The sequence below is a fragment of the Staurois parvus genome, unplaced genomic scaffold (genome assembly GCF_062004578.1).
Source record: "Staurois parvus isolate SC_StPar_1 unplaced genomic scaffold, SC_StPar_1.0 ptg002985l, whole genome shotgun sequence".
NCBI classification, from domain to species: Eukaryota; Metazoa; Chordata; class Amphibia; order Anura; family Ranidae; genus Staurois; species Staurois parvus.
In genome coordinates this window covers 104,490-124,439 of record NW_028320781.1, presented here as the reverse complement: position 1 = coordinate 124,439, position 19,950 = coordinate 104,490, and the positions used below count along the sequence as shown (strand labels likewise).

General features: G+C 53.1%; 1 protein-coding gene across 1 annotated transcript; it reads right to left on the bottom strand.

Moving 5' to 3' along the window:
- Positions 1–7,840: 7,840 nt before the first annotated feature.
- Positions 7,841–19,826, bottom strand: AGMAT (agmatinase (putative)). The gene is made up of 7 exons (XM_089667042.1): positions 19,487–19,826; positions 18,670–18,872; positions 15,736–15,784; positions 11,922–12,117; positions 11,251–11,430; positions 10,317–10,401; positions 7,841–8,419 (listed from the first exon to the last, which is right to left on the bottom strand). The coding sequence occupies exons 1-7, from the start codon at positions 19,774–19,776 to the stop codon at positions 8,346–8,348; spliced, it is 1,077 nt and encodes a 358-aa protein (XP_089523168.1). The 5' UTR covers positions 19,777–19,826; the 3' UTR covers positions 7,841–8,345.
- Positions 19,827–19,950: the final 124 nt, after the last annotated feature.

Genomic DNA, 19,950 nt, shown 5'->3' with positions numbered 1-19,950 from the left:
ATGTTGGGGAGCAGAGGAGGTCTCTTGGAGTCAGTAGATGATATTGGGGAGCAGAGGAGGTCTCTTGGAGTCAGATGATATTGGGGAGCAGAGGAGATCTCTTGGAGTCGGTAGATTATGTTGGGGAGTAGAGGAGGTCTCTTGGAGTCGGTAGATTATGTTGGGGAGCAGAGGAGGTCTCTTGGAGTCAGGTGATGTTGGGGAGCAGAGGAGATCTCTTGGAGTCAGTAGATGATATTGGGGAGCAGAGGAGGTCTCTTGGAGTCAGTAGATGATATTGGGGAGCAGAGGAGGTCTCTTGGAGTCAGTAGATGATATTGGGGAGCAGAGGAGGTCTCTTGGAGTCAGTAGATGATATTGGGGAGCAGAGGAGATCTCTTGGAGTCAGTAGATGATATTGGGGAGCAGAGGAGATCTCTTGGAGTCGGTAGATTATGTTGGGGAGCAGAGGAGGTCTCTTGGAGTCAGATGATGTTGGGGAGCAGAGGAGATCTCTTGGAGTCAGATGATATTGGGGAGCAGAGGAGGTCTGTTGGAGTCGGTAGATGATGTTTGGGGAGCAGAGGAGGTCTTTTGGAGTCAGTAGATTATGTTAGGGAGCAGAGGAAGTCTCTTGGAGTCAGTAGATGATGTTGGGGAGCAGAGGAGGTCTCTTGGAGTCAGTAGATGATGTTGGGGAGCAGAGGAGGTCTCTTGGAGTCGGTAGATGATGTTTGGGGAGCAGAAGAGGTCTCTTGGAGTCAGTAGATGATGTTGGGGAGCAGAGGAGGTCTCTTGGAGTCGGTAGATGATGTTGGGGAGCAGAGGAGGTCTTTTGGAGTCAGTAGATTATGTTAGGGAGCAGACGAGGTCTCTTGGCACTGATAGGACCGTTTCCTCCTGTCAGGAATTCTAATGAGTCCATCCTCTCCCGTTCCAGGAGCAGCTCCCTCCACTTCTCGTTCCTCAACCTGGAAAAGCATCGTGAATGGCTGGAATACCTCCTGGAGTTCGCTCAGGACGCGGCTCCCATCGCCTACCAGTACGACGAGCACTTCCTGGAGAGGGACTACACCGGCTACGTCCTGGCCCTGAACGGCCACAAGAAATACTTCTGCCTCTTCAAAGCGCAGTCCACGCTGGAGGACGAGAAGCTGCTGGACGAGGCTGAGCACTGCCCACCCGGCGGCGGAGGCGGCGACACGCTCCGCAAGATCTCGCTGGGCTCCGGCTCCGGCCACATCAAAAAGAAATTGAATAAGCTGTCGTTATGGATGGAGCGGCTCTTAGAGGGCTCATTGCAAAGGTTTTATATCCCCTCTTGGCCCACACTGGACTGACAAACACCGCGGGGGAGGGGGACCTCCAGTCCCTTTTTTTTAAAAAAAAAAACTGTGAATACAAGACATTGATCCTGCCAGGGAGATCTTCGCGCTTTTCACGGCGTACCCCCAAATCTTTGCCAGGAGCAAGAAACTGACCGGAGGGGGGGCGCTCGCTTTGTTGCGTTAAAGGGGGGGGGGGTCGCTCTATTCTGACGCCATTGACTATGCCACTCACTGCCTGCTTGTGTCTTAAGTTCGATTCAGCTACATCAATCAAAAAGGAAAAAGCTTTAAGCTGCCTCAAGAGCCCGCCTGCTGGAAGACCTGAGTACTACATCTGTGTTGCTGCCTCAAGAGTCCACCTGCTGGAGGACCCTGAGTACTGCATCTACGTGCAGCTGCCTCAAGAGCCCGCCTGTTGGTGGACCCTGAGTACTGCATCTGTGTTGCTGCCTCAAGAGCCCGCCTGCTGGAAGACCTGAGTACTGCATCTGTGTTGCTGCCTCAAGAGCCCTCCTGCTGGAAGACCTGAGTACTGCATCTACGTGCAGCTACCTCAAGAGCCCACCTGCTGGAAGACCCTGAGTACTGCATCTATGTGCAGCTGTCTCTAGAGCCCGTCTGTTGGTGGACCCTGAGTACTGCATCTACGTGCAGCTGCCTCAAGAGCCCGCCTGCTGGAGGACCCTGAGTACTGCATCTACGTGCAGCTCCCAAAAATTTGAACCTTTCTTCCTCTGTTCCGAGCTATAACATTCACCGTAGAGGTCAGTCTTGCCTCAATAAGATTTGATATGGGGGGGGCGAAATCTGGGTTCCTGGTGAATATCGGCCATTCTCAATGTGAATCGCAGTCCCGCTGTGCTATGTCACACATCTGTTAGTCTTTATCTTGCGGCTATTTTTGTGTTCCCTCCGTGGACGAGCAATAAAGCTAGGCAGGAACTTTTTTTCCTCCAGGTCACCCGAGTCGGTGAAAAAAACGACAATTTATGGAAATTTTAACTATTTTGCTGCAGAGTTTATCGATAGGAAATTCTGGACGATCTTTACGCCATTCGATTACAGATCGCACTCCCGTGTCCGATGTAGCGTTTGAGTAGAACCTCTTAGATAGGAAGTATTGGGGGGGAGGGGATATCTATGTGGCACCGCTATCCTGCGGCGCCACCTGCTGTCTGAAGATTGCAGGACCACCAAGCTGCAAGGCGACATTTTCTTCGAGGAAAGGGTCCTACGTGTGTTTCTTTGTACCCCGTTTTTGCCTTTTTTTTGCCACACATTAAAAAAACGGACTGAAGGGAATCCAACGATCTGAGCCGACAAGGATCATTTCATACACAGCCATTGAATGTAGGTTTTTTGTGTTTGTGGGGGGGGTGTGGGGTGACACGACAAAACGAAAGGAGCAATTTCTTCGTCTGAGATCGGTCGAGCCATTGGAGGACTGTCTTGGGTGATCCTGAGGTTGGTTTTCTTACCCCACCGGGAGAGTTGGATGTCTTTCCTCTTTATGCCAACGTTTTTGCCGGCATGCCAGACGCCGGGCATTAGTCGTCACTTTTCACGCACGGATCTTTATCCTCCATCGCAAGTTTATTCCGGGTGTATTAAAAAAAACACCTTTTCCAGCTGAGTTTTTGTGAAATTCTGATCTGTCCTTGCATCATAGAGATTCTAAAAGAAGGAAACCTTGTGAACAACAGAGTGTGTCTGTGGGAATTTGACCCATTTGTGAGGTCAGGTACTGATGTTGGATGAGAAGACCTGGCTCACAATGTGTGTCCCAATTCATCCCATAGCTGTCCAGTACGGTTGCGGTCAGGATACTCGAGTTCCTCCTCACCTGATTGGTCAAACCATGTCTTTTGAGACTTGGACCCCCTTTGTGGCCATAATATTCGAAGACTTTCCCCAAGATTTTGGAGGGTGTCTGTGGGAATTTGACCCATTTGTGAGGTCAGGTACTGATGTTGGATGAGAAGACCTGGCTCACAATGGGTGTCCCAATTCATCCCATAGCTGTCCAGTACGGTTGCGGTCAGGATACTCGAGTTCCTCCTCACCTGATTGGTCAAACCATGTCTTTTGAGACTTGGACCCCCTTTGTGGCCATAATATTCGAAGACTTTCCCCAAGATTTTGGAGGGTGTCTGTGGGAATTTGACCCATTTGTGAGGTCAGGTACTGATGTTGGATGAGAAGACCTGGCTCACAATGGGTGTCCCAATTCATCCCATAGCTGTCCAGTATGGTTGAGGTCAGGACACTCGAGTTCCTTCTCACCTAACTGGTCAAACCATGTCTTTCAAGACTTGGACCCCCTTTGTGGCTATAACATTCACCAAAATCTTGGAGAAAGTCTTCCCAAAAGAGTGGAGGGTGTCTGTTGGCTCTTTGACCCATTTCTGAGCTCAGGTACTGATGTTGGATGAAAAGACCTGGCTCACAATGGGTGTTCCAGTTCATCCCATTACTCTCCAGGACGGTTGCGGTCAGGATACTCGAGTTCCTCACCTGATTGGTCAAACCATGTCTTTTGAGACTTGGACCCCCTTTGTGGCCATAATATTCTCCTGTCTTCTGGGAAGACTTTCCCCAAGATTTTGGAGGGTGTCTATGGGAATTTGACCCATTTGTGAGGTCAGGTACTGATGTTGGATGAGAAGACCTGGCTCACAATGGGTGTCCCAATTCATCCCATAGCTGTCCAGTACGGTTGAGGTCAGGACACTCGAGTTCCTCCTCACCTAACTGGTCAAACCATGTCTTTCAAGACTTGGACCCCCTTTGTGGCTGTAACATTCTCCAAAATCTTGGAGAAAGTCTTCCCAAAAGAGTGGAGGGTGTCTGTTGGCTCTTTGACCCATTTGTAAGGTCAGGTACTGATGTTGGATGAGAAGACCTGGCTCACAATGGGTGTTCCAATTCATCCCATAACTGTCCAGTACGGTTGCGGTCAGGATACTCGAGTTCCTCACCTGATTGGTCAAACCATGTCTTTTGAGACTTGGACCCCTTTGTGGCCATAATATTCTCCTGTCTTCTGGGAAGACTTTCTCCAAGATTTTGGAGGGTGTCTGTGGGATTTTGACCCATTTGTTAGGTCAGGTACTGAAAAAATTCTGTTTTTTATCTTTTTTTGACAGCTGGCCATTCACAAGGCACCTATCCGGCTCAACTGGTGTCCCCTGAATGATGTCCTCCAGCATAGACCTAGGGGCTTTGTACACACCGGCATTAACATGCAGAATTTAGTAGCCGCTCTGTGCCGGGAGTGTTCCTTCTCCGTGGTAGTCAGTGGCTCGGTGAAATGAAAGCACTGCTGTAGAGTCCGGCTAAGGAGTGGCCAATGTTCCCTGCTCATTGGCTGCCAACAAATACAAGTTGGTGAGCAGGAAACAAACAATAAAGTTGCCATAATTTGAACTTTTCTGGAGTGCAGCCAACTTTTCTTTTTTTTTTTTTTTTTTTGGCTTCCTAGACTCGCTTGACTTTTTGGGGGGGGGCCCCGTCGGCGGTTTAGCACTCCTCCATTCTTTAGGACGGTGACCTGACGCAGGGATCGGGAGCAGCGCACTTTACAGTTTTGTGTCTGACAATCAGTTTGCGTGCGGAAAGCCTCACAGACATGCAGGCGGAGGCGGAGCCGCGCAGACGTAGGCCGGCCCATTAACCAGCAATGCAACTTTTATAGAACCCGGAAATGTAATTAAAGTCATACTGGGGCTCCGCCCCTTGAAATCGCTGTCCATTGAGAAATACGTACAGTTCGATCGGCTCTCCCTGCATGTTCACCCGCCTCGCCGCCGGGTCTCCGGTACAGAAAAAAGGGTCTTACCCTTCACCCCACCCCCACCATGGGCATTGAAATGGTTATACTTACCCCCCCCCCCCCCCGTACCGAATGTTCCCCCTTTTAACAGGTGACCTGAAAAAAAAAAACACTAGAAAATCGATGGATAATAAATTATTTCTGGCAGAAGACTTTGCACTTTTTTTTAATTTTTAGAAAATAACTTATTTTAGTTTTTTTTATATAATTTAACTTATACGGTCATTTGTATTTTTTTGTTTTGTTTTAAGATGATTATTGCATTGAACTCTGAAATAAACTATTTTACCGTGTGACGTATGGCGTGGTGTCATTGGAGACAGGAAAACCCTTTACCGGCGTAGGGCCCCGGGAGGTGGGGCGGCTTCTGTATCATGTGACCGCTGTCATTGGCTCCCACAGCGGTCACATGATCGGAGCCTGTCCCTCTGGCTCCCAATCACAAGCCTCGAACGTTCGGTCAGCGCGCTCTCAACACACAACCTCGGATGTTGAAATGTGTTTTTATTACAAAATATTTATTTACTAACAGTATTTTTAAAAATACATTTACAATATACTGTTGTATCTTTAAAATACAAATCTACATTTTTGGAATGCATTTACAAATATATGTAAAAGTGTTAAAATGACTCTTTTATATATTTTTATATATATATATATATATATATATATATATATATATATATATATATATATTTTGAAAAAACATTTTTCATATATTTTGGAATATATAAAAAAACATTTCAACATGCAGTATGCAGTGTGTGTGTGTGTGTGTGTGTGTGTGTGTGTGTGTATATATATATATATATATATATATATATACACACACACACACAGTGAAGGAAATGTGTATTTGCTCCCCTGCTGATGCTGAATGTTCGCCCCTCACACAGAAATGATCGGTCTAACAATGGAATGTTCGCCCCTCACACAGAAATGATCGGTCTAACAATGGAATGTTCGCCTCTCACACAGAAATGATCGGTCTAACAATGGAATGTTGGGTGTAACACTGAGAGACAGAATACAACAACAAATTCAGCAGAAATGCGTCTAACAAATGATGACGGATCTGCATGTTCATGAGGGAAAGAAGGATTTGATCCCCTATCATTCAGCAGGATTTCTGGCTCCCAGGTGTCTTTCATACAGGTAACAAGCTCAGATTAGAAGCAGTCTCTTAAAGGGAGTGCTGCTAATCTCATTGTGTTACCTGTATAAAAGACACCTGTCCACAGGAGCCATCAAACCATCAGATTCCAAACTCTCCACCATGGCAAAGACCAAAGAGCTGTCCAAGGATGTCAGGGACAAGATGGTAGACCTACACAAGGCTGGACTGGGCTACCAAACTATGGCCAAGCAGCTTGGTGAGAAGGTGACAACAGTCGGTGCAATCATTCACAAATGGAAGAAACACAAAACAAGTGTCAGTCTCCCTAGGTCTGGTGCACCATGCAAGATGTCACCTCGTGGAGTGTCAATGATCATGAGAACAGTGAGGAATCATCCCAGAACTACACGTGAGGATCTTGTCAATGATCTCCAGGCAGCTGGGACCACAGTCACCAAGAAAACAATTGGTAACACACTACGCTGACAAGGACTGAAATCCTGCAGTGCCCGCAAGGTCCCTCTGCTCAAGAAAGCCATGTCCAGGCCCGTCTGAAGTCTGCCACTGAACATCTGAATGATGCAGAGGAGGACTGGTGGGAAGTGTTGTGGTCAGAGGAGACCAAAATCCAGCTCTTTGGCATCAACTCAACTCGCCGTGTTTGGAGGAGGAGGAATGCTGCCTATGACCCCAAGAACACCATCCCAACTGTGAAACATGGTGGTGGAAACATTCTGCTTTGGGGGTGTTTTTCTGCTAAGGGGACAGGACAACTGCACCGCATCAAAGGGAGGATGGACGGGGCAATGTACCCTCAAATCTTGGGTGAGAACCTTCTTCCCTCAGCCAGGGCATTGAAAATGGGTGGTGGATGGGTGTTCCAGCATGACAATGACCCAAAACACACGGCCAAGGCAACAAAGGAGCGGCTCAAGAAGAAGCACATTAAGGTCCTGGAGTGGCCTAGCCAGTCTCCACACCTTCATCCGATGGAAAATCTGTGGAGGAGCTGAAAGTTCGAGTTGCCAAACGTCAGCCACCAAACCGCACCCTGCCCCAGTACTCCTCTCAAGAGGCCTCAGTCATCATGCAGGAAGTGGACTGGCTCATGGGAGGAGTTATGCAAATATCAAAAAGCCTTGATGGGTGGGTGTCACTTTTGGAGGCGTGGTCTTTCTAGGTAGGCAGTATTTTCCTAGGTAATGCCCACCTGTGCTGCTGAGCCTCCATGATTGAAAGAGCTGAAATCCAAAAGGGGCGGGCCAGGGCATGGAAAGGAGGGGCTAGATGGTGCTGGAAGTCCTCCAGCCAGGAAATGAGGTGACTTGCTGCAGCTACTAAACGCACATTGTGAGACGCTCCCAGTGTATGTTATAGACCCCACATCTACACGTGCTTCACATTCATCTTTCATGCAGCATGGTTATTCTGTGTTTATTGCCATGTTGGGCCCAGAAAGGCTCAGAGTGACAGCTGCCATTCCCTGGGATGATGGGACCTGAAAGCCATTGTGTGCTGGAAAATATTTCCCCCCCACTGTCTTCATTTCAATTATCGGTAATTCAAAAACGGAACCAACAATTTTTATACAAAGCAACTTTTATTTCCTGTTTTGACCTTTTTCACCAACTTCCTGTCTGCATGCGCTGGGTCAGCAGATCATCATTACCCTGGAGCAGCTTCCTGACGGGAAGCAATGCCTGAGCAATACCTGAGAGGGTGACAACGCAGGAGTACAATTGGGAGATAGAGGACAGTGTTGTCACCCCACAACAGGAAGTGTCTGAACAAGAACCTTATATATTTTTTATATGAAAGCTGCAGATTTCAAAGAAGCAAAATCTTTTTCACAATGAAGAAGCCTGTGATCCCGAGAGCGGTGTTCTGTGAAGCAAAGTGAATTCTGATTGGCCGCTGAGCCGACAGCTGTAGTTTTACTTTCTTCATTTTTCTTTTTCTAATCAAGGTCCAGGTGTTCTTCGCTATGGATATAGATTTAGAGCCCCGAAATGAAGCATTTGGGTACGCTCTCCTTGTTGGGGGTGTCAGAGCGCCGCCCGCTGTCTGCTGGTGGTCATTACCCCCTCTAGTAGGTCTTCACCTTGGGCAGAACGCACAGCATTTCGAACAAGAGGTTGGCCGCGGTCAGAGCCGTGTTACCTGCAACATTCAACATTTGTGATCGTGAAACGGGACAATCCGGAGATTTACAAAAATGGAAGAATTACTTTTAGGCATGTCCTCTAAGAGCTATGGTAGTGTTCACCCCCCAGGGGGGCGCTCTTGTGTTCAGCTGGCTCTGCCACGTGTCAAACAAGGCCCGCAGGCCGAATATGGACCAACAGGCCTTTGCATTTCTCTTGCACCTGCGGCACCCCCCTTTTCTCCACCCCACGATGTCTCAGCAGCAGGGAAGAGGACAAAACTGCTACAGACCCCCTCATCTCTGCCCCCACCTTGTCTCAGCGGTTGGTAGCAGAGAGGACAGAACTACTCCTACAGACCCCTGCAGCTGTGGCACCCCCCTCATCTCCACCCCCACGATGTCCCAGCAGTTGGCAGCAGAGGAGGAGGACAGAACTACTTTTTCAGATCCTGCGCCTCTCTGTGCAGCCGCAGCACCCCCTCATCTCTATCCCCACCTTGTCTCAGCAGTTGGCAACAGAGAGGACAGAACTACTACAGATCCTGCGCCTCTGTGCAGCTGCAGCATCCCCCTCATCTCCACCCCCACCTTGTCTCAGCGGTTGGTAGCAGAGAGGAGGACAGAACTACTACTACAGGTCCTGCGCCACCCTGTGCAGCTGCAGCACACCCCTCATCTCTGCCCCCACCTTGTCTCAGCAGTTGGCAACAGAGAGGACAGAACTACTACAGATCCTGCGCCTCTGTGCAGCTGCAGCATCCCCCTCATCTCCACCCCCACCTTGTCTCAGCGGTTGGTAGCAGAGAGGAGGACAGAACTACTACTACAGGTCCTGCGCCACCCTGTGCAGCTGCAGCACACCCCTCATCTCTGCCCCCACCTTGTCTCAGCGGTTGGTAGCAGAGAGGAGGACAGAACTACTCCTACAGATCCTGTGCCTCTCTGTGCAGCCGCAGCACCCCCTCTTCTTAGCAGTCAGCAGTACAGAACTCCTACAGATCTTGTGGCACCCCCTCACCCCCATGTTGTCTCAGCAGTTGGCAGCGGAGAGGAGGACAGAACTCCTCCTACAGATCTTGCGCCTCTCTGTGCAGCTGCGCGCCCCCCCTCATCTCCACCCCCACCTGGTCTCAGCAGTTGGCAGCAGAGGAGGACAGAACTACTCCTACAGATCCTGTGCTCTCTGTGCAGCTGCGTATTCCCCTCATCTCCCCCCCTACCTTGTCTCCGCAGTTGGCAGCAGAGAGGACAGAACTCCTCCTACAGATCCTGCGAGTCTCTGTGCAGCCGCAGAACCCCCTCATTTCTGCCCCCACCTTATCTTAGCAGTCAGCAGCAGAGGAGGACAGAACTCCTACAGATCCTGTGTCTCTGCACTAGTCTCAGTCCCCTGCTCTCAGCATTCAGCAGCCTCCAGCCTTCCTGTGGTCCTACTCCAGACCCTGTGCTTTCTGCTTCCCAGCGGCAGCACAAGGTAATGGGGGGTGCATTGTGATGTAAGGGAGGGGACTCTGGACTTTTGATGGTGGGGGGGGGAGGGCTCCTGACATCTGATGTAAGGGGGGACGGGGCAGGGTTCTCTGGACATCCAGTCTCACAGATACAACTGAACCTTTGAGGGCGACCCTAGCGCTGATGGGGGCCACGATGCAATGGACAGCCGTGATCTGAGGGGTCAGACGGGCGATTTATACCATGACACAAGCCAAACAGATGCCTGCTGTACCCCATTATTACCGCCCGGGGACAGATTTGTAGTCTCCGATCCTATGAAAGGACTTACATTCACCACAATATGGAGGTTGCCATACTGACCAGAGTCCTGTGGGGCGGCAACACTCACCTGACAGGTCGTACATTGGGGTGGTGACACTCACCTGACAGGTCGTACATTGGGGTGGTGACACTCACCTGACAGGTCGTATATTGGGGCGACTTCCACCAGGTCACCACCTACGATATTCAGTCCCCGGCATCCGCGGATGATCTCCAGAGCCTGAAGGGGGGAGGGGAAACAAGAAAAGTTCGAGCGTGAGGAACTTCAGTCCCAGGATCGGTGTGCCCCTCCTCTCCCATGCGGCCATCTTTGAGTATCCTGCGTGTGTACAGATTTGCCGCAGGCTCTGCTGGGTCCCGAAGAACTGCGGCACACCTGGGAACGTGCAGAGCCTTCCAACGAGCACGCACCGGTCAGTAAGACTGCCTCCTAGGATGTGTGATATGGATATCCAAGGGGGGGGGGGTGCCATCTCATTCTGGCCTAGGTGAGAAAGAAGAAAGAGCTGTGCCCCAAAAAAGGTCAGTGGACAATATCCAATAGGGAGGGGGGGGGGAGCCAGAAGGAAAACGTTGTGTTATTGGGTGAAGGTCACACCTTCAGTACTCCTTGCTGCCTCTCTGAAAAGCGAAGAAGGCTCTTCATGGAGAATTAGGTGGCAGGTGATACTTCCACCTCCTGAAGGCCCTTTTGTTTGGTATATTAATACCATCACCACCCGTGAGCCAAGCCAACCATCTACTTGAATGGGTTGTGGATGGTGGTGGGTCAGGAGATGTAACTTTTGCCATGGCCGTGAATGTACAGCCCCAAGCGGTTGCCTGTTCTCTCATAGGTGGGCAGTTGGTGAGCGGCCCAAGGTGTGAACGAAGCCTTTGAACCACCAATTCATGATGGTCTTCTCAGCCTTCAGCAACAACCAGACCCCTTAATTTTGCATCATCTTGGAGGGCCAGCTTAGGCTCAGGTGGCATTGGCCATCTCCAACCATGGGCCATCTCCAACCATAGGCCATCTCCAACCATGGGAAGTCTCGATCTACCAGTCCCACGGGCTGGTTTTGCCTACCTGGTGTGTTGTAAGTCCGGCAACCTCCGGTGTCCCGGTGCCGGGGGCAAATGATGGGTCGATTCCGTCAATGTCAAAAGAGATGTAAACGGGTTTGTCCCCCATCTGCTGGCGAATCTCCGACATGAGAGGAACCAAAGACTTGAACCAGCAATCGTCAGCGAGGACGACGCGGAATCCCTGAAAGAGACATGAGACAGCGTGACTCCATCCTGCTCGGGGACGGGTTCCAGCATAGCCAACGTTGGCTGCGACCTTGGAGGCCTCCATAGATGACGTTTCTGACCACCATTACAACTCCCCAGAGTCCTCCGTGGATGACGTTCCTGACCGCCATTACAGCACCCTGAAGGCCTCCATGGATGACGTTCCTGACCGCCATTACAGCACCCTGAAGGCCTCCATGGATGACGTTCCTGACTGCCATTACAACACCCTGGAGGCCTCCATGGATGACGTTCCTGACCGCCATTATAACACCCTCTGCATGATACAAGGTTCAGGGGTCCTACCTGCTGCTGCCATCCAAACCTCAGTTTTCCTCAAGGTGGCATCATCCTCTGTTTCTATGTTTTTTCAAGGCCCCTAACTTTTTTTTTCTCCAGGAAAATCCAAGTATTTATTCAGAGAATAAAAGCCAAACTAAATTTGGGGGGGCAGTGAAAATATACCTGGTCTCTGCAGAATTTGTAGGGATCGGCGCTGTAGGATGAGCCTCGGATTCCAATCTGTACCACCCTCTTACAGTCCAGGAGGCCCTCATCCACGCAGCGTCGGAAGGGTGTCCCGTGGTAGATCTTCTCGCCGAGCGCCATGTCGCCTGTGTCGGTGTGCGCGTCCACATGTACCAAGCCCACCGGACCGTGCCTGCGGTGGGTGAACACAGGAAAGGGTTGTCATGTTAAGTTGTCGCTCTAATGAGTCATATAATAAATCTCTGACGTGAGGATGGTTCCCCTTTCCTCTGTGCTCTCACCCTCAAGCTGCACCTCACCCCAGGGGCGGACTGACAACTCATGGGGCCCCCGGGCAATAGGGGATCATGGGGCCCCTGCGTCCTTGCCCACATTCAAAAAAGGCTATGAAAAAAAAGGTACCAGGGGCATCTCATGGGGCCCCCTACTGACCCCGGGCCCTCGGGCAGTGCTCGAGTTTCCAAATTGTCAGTCCGCCCCTGCCTCACCCCTACCCCCGCACTCACAACATCGCCAGTGTACACCACCCCCTCCTTTTCACCATTGCACCTTTAGAGCCTCCCATGTTCCCATCACCGCACCCCGATCACCACACTCTTGTCACCCCCATCACCGCACCGGACCCCCATCACCGCACTCTCGTCACCCCCATCACCGCAGCGGACCCCCATCACCGCACTCTCGTCACCGCAGCGGACCCCTATCACCGCACTCTCGTCACCCCCATCACCGCACTCTTGTCACCCCCATCACCGGACCCCCATCACCGCACCATACCAGACCCCCATCACCGCACCATACCAGACCCCCATCACCGCACTCTCATCACCCCCATCACTGGACCCCCGTCACCGCACTCTCATCACCGGACCCCCGTCACCGCACTCTCATCACCCCCATCACCGGACCCCCATCACCGCACGCTCATCACCCCCATCACCGGACCCCCATCACCGCACTCTCGTCACCCCCATCACCGGACCCCCATCACAGCACTCTCATCACCCCCATCACCGGACCCCCATCACCGCACTCTCGTCACCCCCATCACCGGACCCCCATCACAGCACTCTCATCACCCCCATCACCGGACCCCCTTCACCGCACTCTCGTCACCCCCATCACCGCACCGGACCCCCAACACTAAAATACATGTTTTTGTTAAATCCAGCAGTGTGGGCCCTTGTGATGTACACGGATCAGCCGGAACATTATGACCACTGACAGGTAAAGGGAATAACATCGATTATTACAATGACACCTGAAAGTGGGCGCGGTATAATAGGTCAGGGAAGTGGGCGGGGTATATAAGGTCAGCGAAGTGGGCGGGGTATATTAGGTCAGTGAAGTAGACGGGATATATTAGGTCAGTGAAGTGGGCGGGGTATATAAGGTCAGTGAAGTGGGCGGGGTATATTAGGTCAGTGAAGTGGGCGGGGTATATTAGGTCAGTGAAGTGGGCGGGGTATATTAAGTCAGTGAAGTGGGCGGGGTATATTAAGTCAGTGAAGTGGGCGGGGTATATTAGTTCAGTGAAGTGGGCGTGGCATATTAGGTCAGTGAAGTGGGCGGGGTATATTAGGTCAGTGAAGTGGGCGGGGTATATTAGGTCAGTGAAGTGGGCGGGGTATATTAAGTCAGTGAAGTGGGCGGGGTATATTAGTTCAGTGAAGTGGGCGTGGCATATTAGGTCAGTGAAGTGGGTGGGGTATATTAGGCAGTAAGTGAACATGTTGTCCCTGAAGTTGATGTGTTGAAAGGAGAAAATAAAATGGACAAGTGAAGGATTGGAGGGACTTTGACTGGGACCAAAACTGCAGCTGTTGTGGGATGTTCCCGGTCTGCAGTGGTCAGGACCAACCAAAAGTGGTCCAAGGAAGCAGAACCAGCCAACCAATGACAGGGTCATATGGGGGGGGAGGCAAGGCTCATTGATGGAGGTGGGGAGTGGAAGGCTCATTGATGGAGGTGGGGAGGGGAAGGCTCATTGATGGAGGTGGGGAGGAGGGAAGGCTCATTGATGGAGGTGGGGAGGAGGGAAGGCTCATTGATGGAGGTGGGGAGGAGGGAAGGCTCATTGATGGAGGTGGAAGGGAGGGAAGGCTCATTGATGGAGGTGTGGGGGGGGGGGTGAGGCCCATTGATGGAGGTGGAAGGGAGGGAAGGCTCATTGATGGAGGTGGAAGGGAGGGAGGGCTCATTGATGGAGGTGGAAGGGAGGGAAGGCTCATTGATGGAGGAGGGAAGGCTCATTGATGGAGGTGGGGAGGAGGGAAGGCTCATTGATGGAGGTGGGGAGGAGGGAAGGCTCATTGATGGAGGTGGGGGAGGAGGGAAGGCCCATTGATGGAGGTGGAAGGGAGGGAAGGCTCATTGATGGAGGTGGGGAGGAGGGAAGGCTCATTGATGGTGGTGGGGAGGAGGGAAGGCTCATTGATGGAGGTGGGGAGGAGGGAAGGCCCATTGATGGAGGTGGAAGGGAGGGAAGGCTCATTGATGGAGGTGGGGAGGAGGGAAGGCTCATTGATGGAGGTGGGGAGGGAAGGCTCATTGATGGAGGTGGGGAGGAGGGAAGGCCCATTGATGGAGGTGGAAGGGAGGGAAGGCTCCTTGATGGAGGTGGAAGGGAGGGAAGGCTCATTGATGGAGGTGGAAGGGAGGGAAGGCTCATTGATGGAGGTGGGGAGGAGGGAAGGCTCATTGATGGTGGTGGGGAGGAGGGAAGGCTCATTGATGGAGGTGGGGAGGAGGGAAGGCCCATTGATGGAGGTGGAAGGGAGGGAAGGCTCATTGATGGAGGTGGGGAGGAGGGAAGGCTCATTGATGGAGGTGGGGAGGGAAGGCTCATTGATGGAGGTGGGGAGGAGGGAAGGCCCATTGATGGAGGTGGAAGGGAGGGAAGGCTCCTTGATGGAGGTGGAAGGGAGGGAAGGCTCATTGATGGAGGTGGAAGGGAGGGAAGGCTCATTGATGGTGGTGGGGAGGGGGGAAAGGCTCATTGATGGTGGTGGGGAGGGGGGAAAGGCTCATTGATGGAGGTGGGGAGGGAAGGCTCTTTGATGGAGGTGGGGAGTGGAAGGCTCATTGATGGAGGTGGGGAGGGAAGGCTCATTGATGGAGGTGGGGAGGAGGGAAGGCCCATTGATGGAGGTGGGGAGGAGGGAAGGCCCATTGATGGAGGTGGGGAGGGAAGGCCCATTGATGGAGGTGGGGAGGGAAGGCACATTGATGGAGGTGGGGAGGGAAGGCTGGTCTGTGTCGTCTGGTCCAATAGAAGAGCTAATGGAGCTCATATTACTGACCTAGTGAGTGCCGGTTCTGATAGGAAGGTGTCAGAACACGCAGAGCATCGCAGTTTGCTGTGTATGGGGCTGTGTAGCTGCAGAGCGGTCAGGGTGCCCCATGCTGATCCGTCTCCACAGACAAAAGCTCCTACAATGGGTAAGTGATCATCAGAACTGGACCACAGAGCCATGGAAGAAGGTGGTTTGGTTTGAGGAACACAACAAGGTCAAGGTGTTGACTTGGCCTCCACATTCGCCAGGTCTCAATCTGATCAAACATCTGCAGGATGTGCTGGAAAAACAAGTCCGATCCATGGAGGCCCCGCCTCCCAACTTACAGGACTTGATCTGCTGCCGTCTTGGTGCCACCACAGCGTACCATCTGAGGTGTCGTGGGGTCCGGAGGGGCACAAGGGGGGCCCTACTCAGTATCAGGCGGGTGGTCATAATGTTATGGCTGGTCGGTTTATATAAATTGCTGATGAGAAGCGATCGCACCGACTTACCTTTCGGCTACGGCCTGCAGGATGGGGTAAGTGATTGTGTGATCCCCGCCTGCCGAGACAAAAACACCATCATTAATGGAGTCCCACAAACCGCCGGAGAGGGGACACGCCATGGCTGCAGACGCTCCCCCGAGTCTGCTGGGACTTGTAGTTCTACAGGGACATGGTGACCCCGGGGGTTCTGTACGTGACTCCACAGCGGGTGTATCTGTATTCACAGTCCCATCAGTGACTCTGGGGGGGGGGGGGGGGGCTCTGCAAACTCCTCAGTATCCCCCCAACATTGTATATTTTATAAAATCGGGATTAAAAAAAAAAAATCGGTTTTATAAATGAACTCATCGAACGTGAAGTAAAAGAAGGCAAAGAGTCCCTCCTCGCATGTGAGTCCCCCATACATTAGAGTCCCCCCTTACATAACAGTCCCCCCCCATACATCAGGGTCCCCCTCAGCACCCCCCCCTTTAGACAGGGTCCCCACCAGAGTCCTTTATACATTAGAGTCCCCCCTTACGTAACAGTCCCCCCCCGTACATCGGGGTCCCCCTCAGCACCCCCCCCTTTAGACAGGGTCCCCACCAGAGTCCTTTATACATTAGAGTCCCCCTTACATTACAGTCCCCTCCCCCCCGTACATCAGGGTCCCCCTCAGCATCCCCCCCTTTAGACAGGGTCCCCACCAGAGTCCTCCATACATTAGGTTCTCCATCAGGGTCCCCTTATAGGAGTCCCCATCAAAATCCCTCATGCATCAGAGTCCCCCCTTACATCAGAGTCCCCCCCCTTACATCAGGCGGCTAGGTATAATTTTGTCAGCCGGAACTTACTTCCTCCTACAGACGAATCAATACAACAGACCAGGGGGGGACTGACAACTCATGGGGCCCCCGGGCAGTAGGGGATCATGGGGCCCCTGTGTCTTTGCCCAAACTAAAAAAAGCCTATGAAAGGTCCCAGGGGCATCTCATGGGGCCCCCAACATGACGCATAATAGACATTCTAGATTTGTCAGATTTTCGGTCCATTGAAAACCGAATGGGTGAAAAGAGGGTGTGGCTTATCTAAAGTGGGCGTGGCGCAGGGAGTGTGATTTAGTCACAGGTGAAATACAGGTGGAGGTGCAGAAAACCGGAGATTCTGGTAGAAACCTGAGCAGGTGTGTCCCCTCCGTTCTGTCTCAGCGTGGCCCCTCCCATCCCCCCACACTGGATGGATCAGGCCAGGTTGGTTCTCTGTGGTCCCGGGAGTGTGCGGCGTGACGCGTGGCGCTCCCAGGAGGACCTTCCAGGTGATGCAACCGCAGCGCCCGACAATCACAGCGCCCGACACCGACATTCACAGCGCCCGACAATCACAGCACCCGACAACCACAGCGCCCGACACCGACATTCACAGCGCCCGACAATCACAGCACCCGACACCGACAACCGCAGCGCCCGACAATCACAGCACCCGACACCGACAACCGCAGCGCCCGACAATCACAGCGCCCGACACCGACAACCACAGCGCCCGACAATCACAGCGCCCGACACCGACAACCACAGCGCCCGACAATCACAGCGCCCGACACCGACAACCACAGCGCCCGACAATCACAGCGCCCGACACCGACAACCGCAGCTCCCGACAATCACAGCGCCCGACACCGACAACCACAGCACCCGACAATCACAGCGCCCGACAATCACAGCGCCCGACACCAACAACCACAGCACCCGACAATCACAGCGCCCGACACCGACAACCGCAGCACCTGACAATCACAGCGCCCGGCACCAACAATTGTGGCGCCCAACACCGACAACCGCAGCGCCCGACAACCGCAGCGCCCAACACTGACAACCGCAGCGCCCGACAATCACAGCGCCCGACACCGACAAGCGCAGCGCCCGACAATCACAGCGCCCGACAGTGACAATTGCAGCGCCCGACACCGACAACCACAGCGCCCGACAATCACAGCGCCCGACACCGACAACCGCAGCGCCCGACAATCACGGCGCCCGACACCGACAACCGCAGCGCCCGACAATCACAGCGCCCGACACCGACAACCGCAGCGCCCGACAATCACAGCGCCCGACACCGACAACCGCAGCGCCCAACACCGACAGACACATCTTCCCCCATCATGGGCCAACCAGGGGCCCCTGCACCGCGCTTTACGTACTGCGCTTCTGCGACTGTTGGTGTCACTGTGTACATAAAGTGGGTGGAGTTGAGGGATTCATTACATGCGATTTTCAGTTCCCAGATCGCACCGTGTGACCGCAGTCTTAAGGGTTAGAAGATTTTCAGCGATTTCTGGCCGTTTGCCGTGCGATTTCCATTCTGTGAAATCGCAACAAAACTGCGGAAAACGTCACGCAGGAGCGACTTTAGAATTGCAAATGTTAAGACGCCGACATTCACCCCCCGCCCCGGGAACACCAATGCGACTTTGAAATACACCGCCGCCCCCCAGCCTGACTGCCCCTGGCCCCGCCCCTTTCATAGGAGCCCACCCCATCTCCAGTGAAGTCGCACGATTTCAAAGTCAGATGTCGTTCAGGACTTGAGGTGCGCCTGGCAGGACATCTGCACCTCAGGTAGCGCATGCACTACGTAGGAAATCCGCACGGCTCGGAATCGCACTGATTGGACCGCTGTAATGGCGGACGATAGGATGAGACTTGCAACTCGCATGGAAAGTTGCACCCGGGGTGTCGCATTAGATGCGATTTCAGCTCCCGAATTGCAGCGGTTTGGCCGGCACGTAATAGACCCGACTCTTCGGTGACATATAAAAGACGACTGCATCGAGTGCATAGATACCAAACGTGTCAAGACGTCATATCGCACACACGCCTATCACCAGTCAGGCCCCTCTCCCCATTGCTTTGGCTCCTCCTACTGCCAGGAATGGAAAGTGTTGCACACGGCGCCCCCTACCTAGTGTGAGCGGGATGCACCCGGCCGCCATGATGATCTGGTAGGCCTCTCTGATTCGCCGGCAGCTGTCCTTCAGGTCGTACAGATTGACGTTGACGTCGCCGATATCGGCCACCATGATGGAATCGTAGGGGGCGGAGCGTGTGGAGATGTTGTACCGTCTCACCATGGAGGACTCCGCCCGGATGTGGCGCGGACCGAACCTGTGAGGCAGAATGTCGCTTTAAGGGGATGCTTTGTGTGTCCCCCCCCAGCCTGACTGCCCTGACCCCGCCCCTTTCATAGGAGCCCGTCCCATTTCCTGGCTGGAGGATGTCCAGCATCATCTAGCACTTTCCTCCCCAGCCTGGCTGCCCCTGGCCCCGCCCCTTTCAGCACCCTCCAGCCCCTCCCACCAGCCATGATCTGCCTTCAGTGCCTAGAGAAGTGGTTACATCACATGTACGGCTGCTGAACCCCCCCCCCCCCCCCCCCAGTATAGTGCGCTCACATACTTTTCTATTTTGGAAAGGCCAAGACTAGCCGCACACACAATCTGATTGTACAATCTCTATTAAAGTCACAGGAGAGCTTACCGATCCCACCTTCAGTCTGCGACCGTTCAAGCAGGACTTGGTAGATCTGATGGTGATTGTACAATCAGATTGCAGTGTGTATGGTGATTGTACAATCAGATTGCAGTGTGTGGTGATTGTACAATCAGATTGCAGTGTGTGTGGTGATTGTACAGATTGCAGTGTGTGTGGCCGGCCTCATCGATGTATAAATATTTGATTGGCTATGGATTGTACTGTGTATGGATGGATCATCGCCTTGCCTGGCTCCAGGTCGGTTGGAGGTCCCGGTGTCCAGAGGCACCCCGATAAACGCCGCGTCCAGCCCGTCCACCGACTCCTGATAGGGCAGCTTCATCATGGTGCAGATCCCGGAGGGGCGGGCCACGTACTCCGCGCTCAGGGGGGCGTTCAGCTTCTTATCCGAAAGACTCCGGCGGGGGGGGCCCCAGAGCGCCGTCACCCATCGCAGGGCCACCGGCTGCCTCCATGGGGACAGGGGCCCCTGAGGGCCAGTCTGGAGCAGAGTGCAGATTCGCCGGAGATTGGCCATGGCGGCTGGACTGGATCTGCGGGGCTCAAAGTACGATTCCCGACAAACCTGCCAGATCCTTAAATAGACACGCCTCCGCCCCCCCCCCCGGGGGTAATTGTATCCTCCTACAGAACTTCTCGATGTCAGCCTGCAGTCCTCGACTTACTGGGATTCCGTGTACAGGGGCCCCAC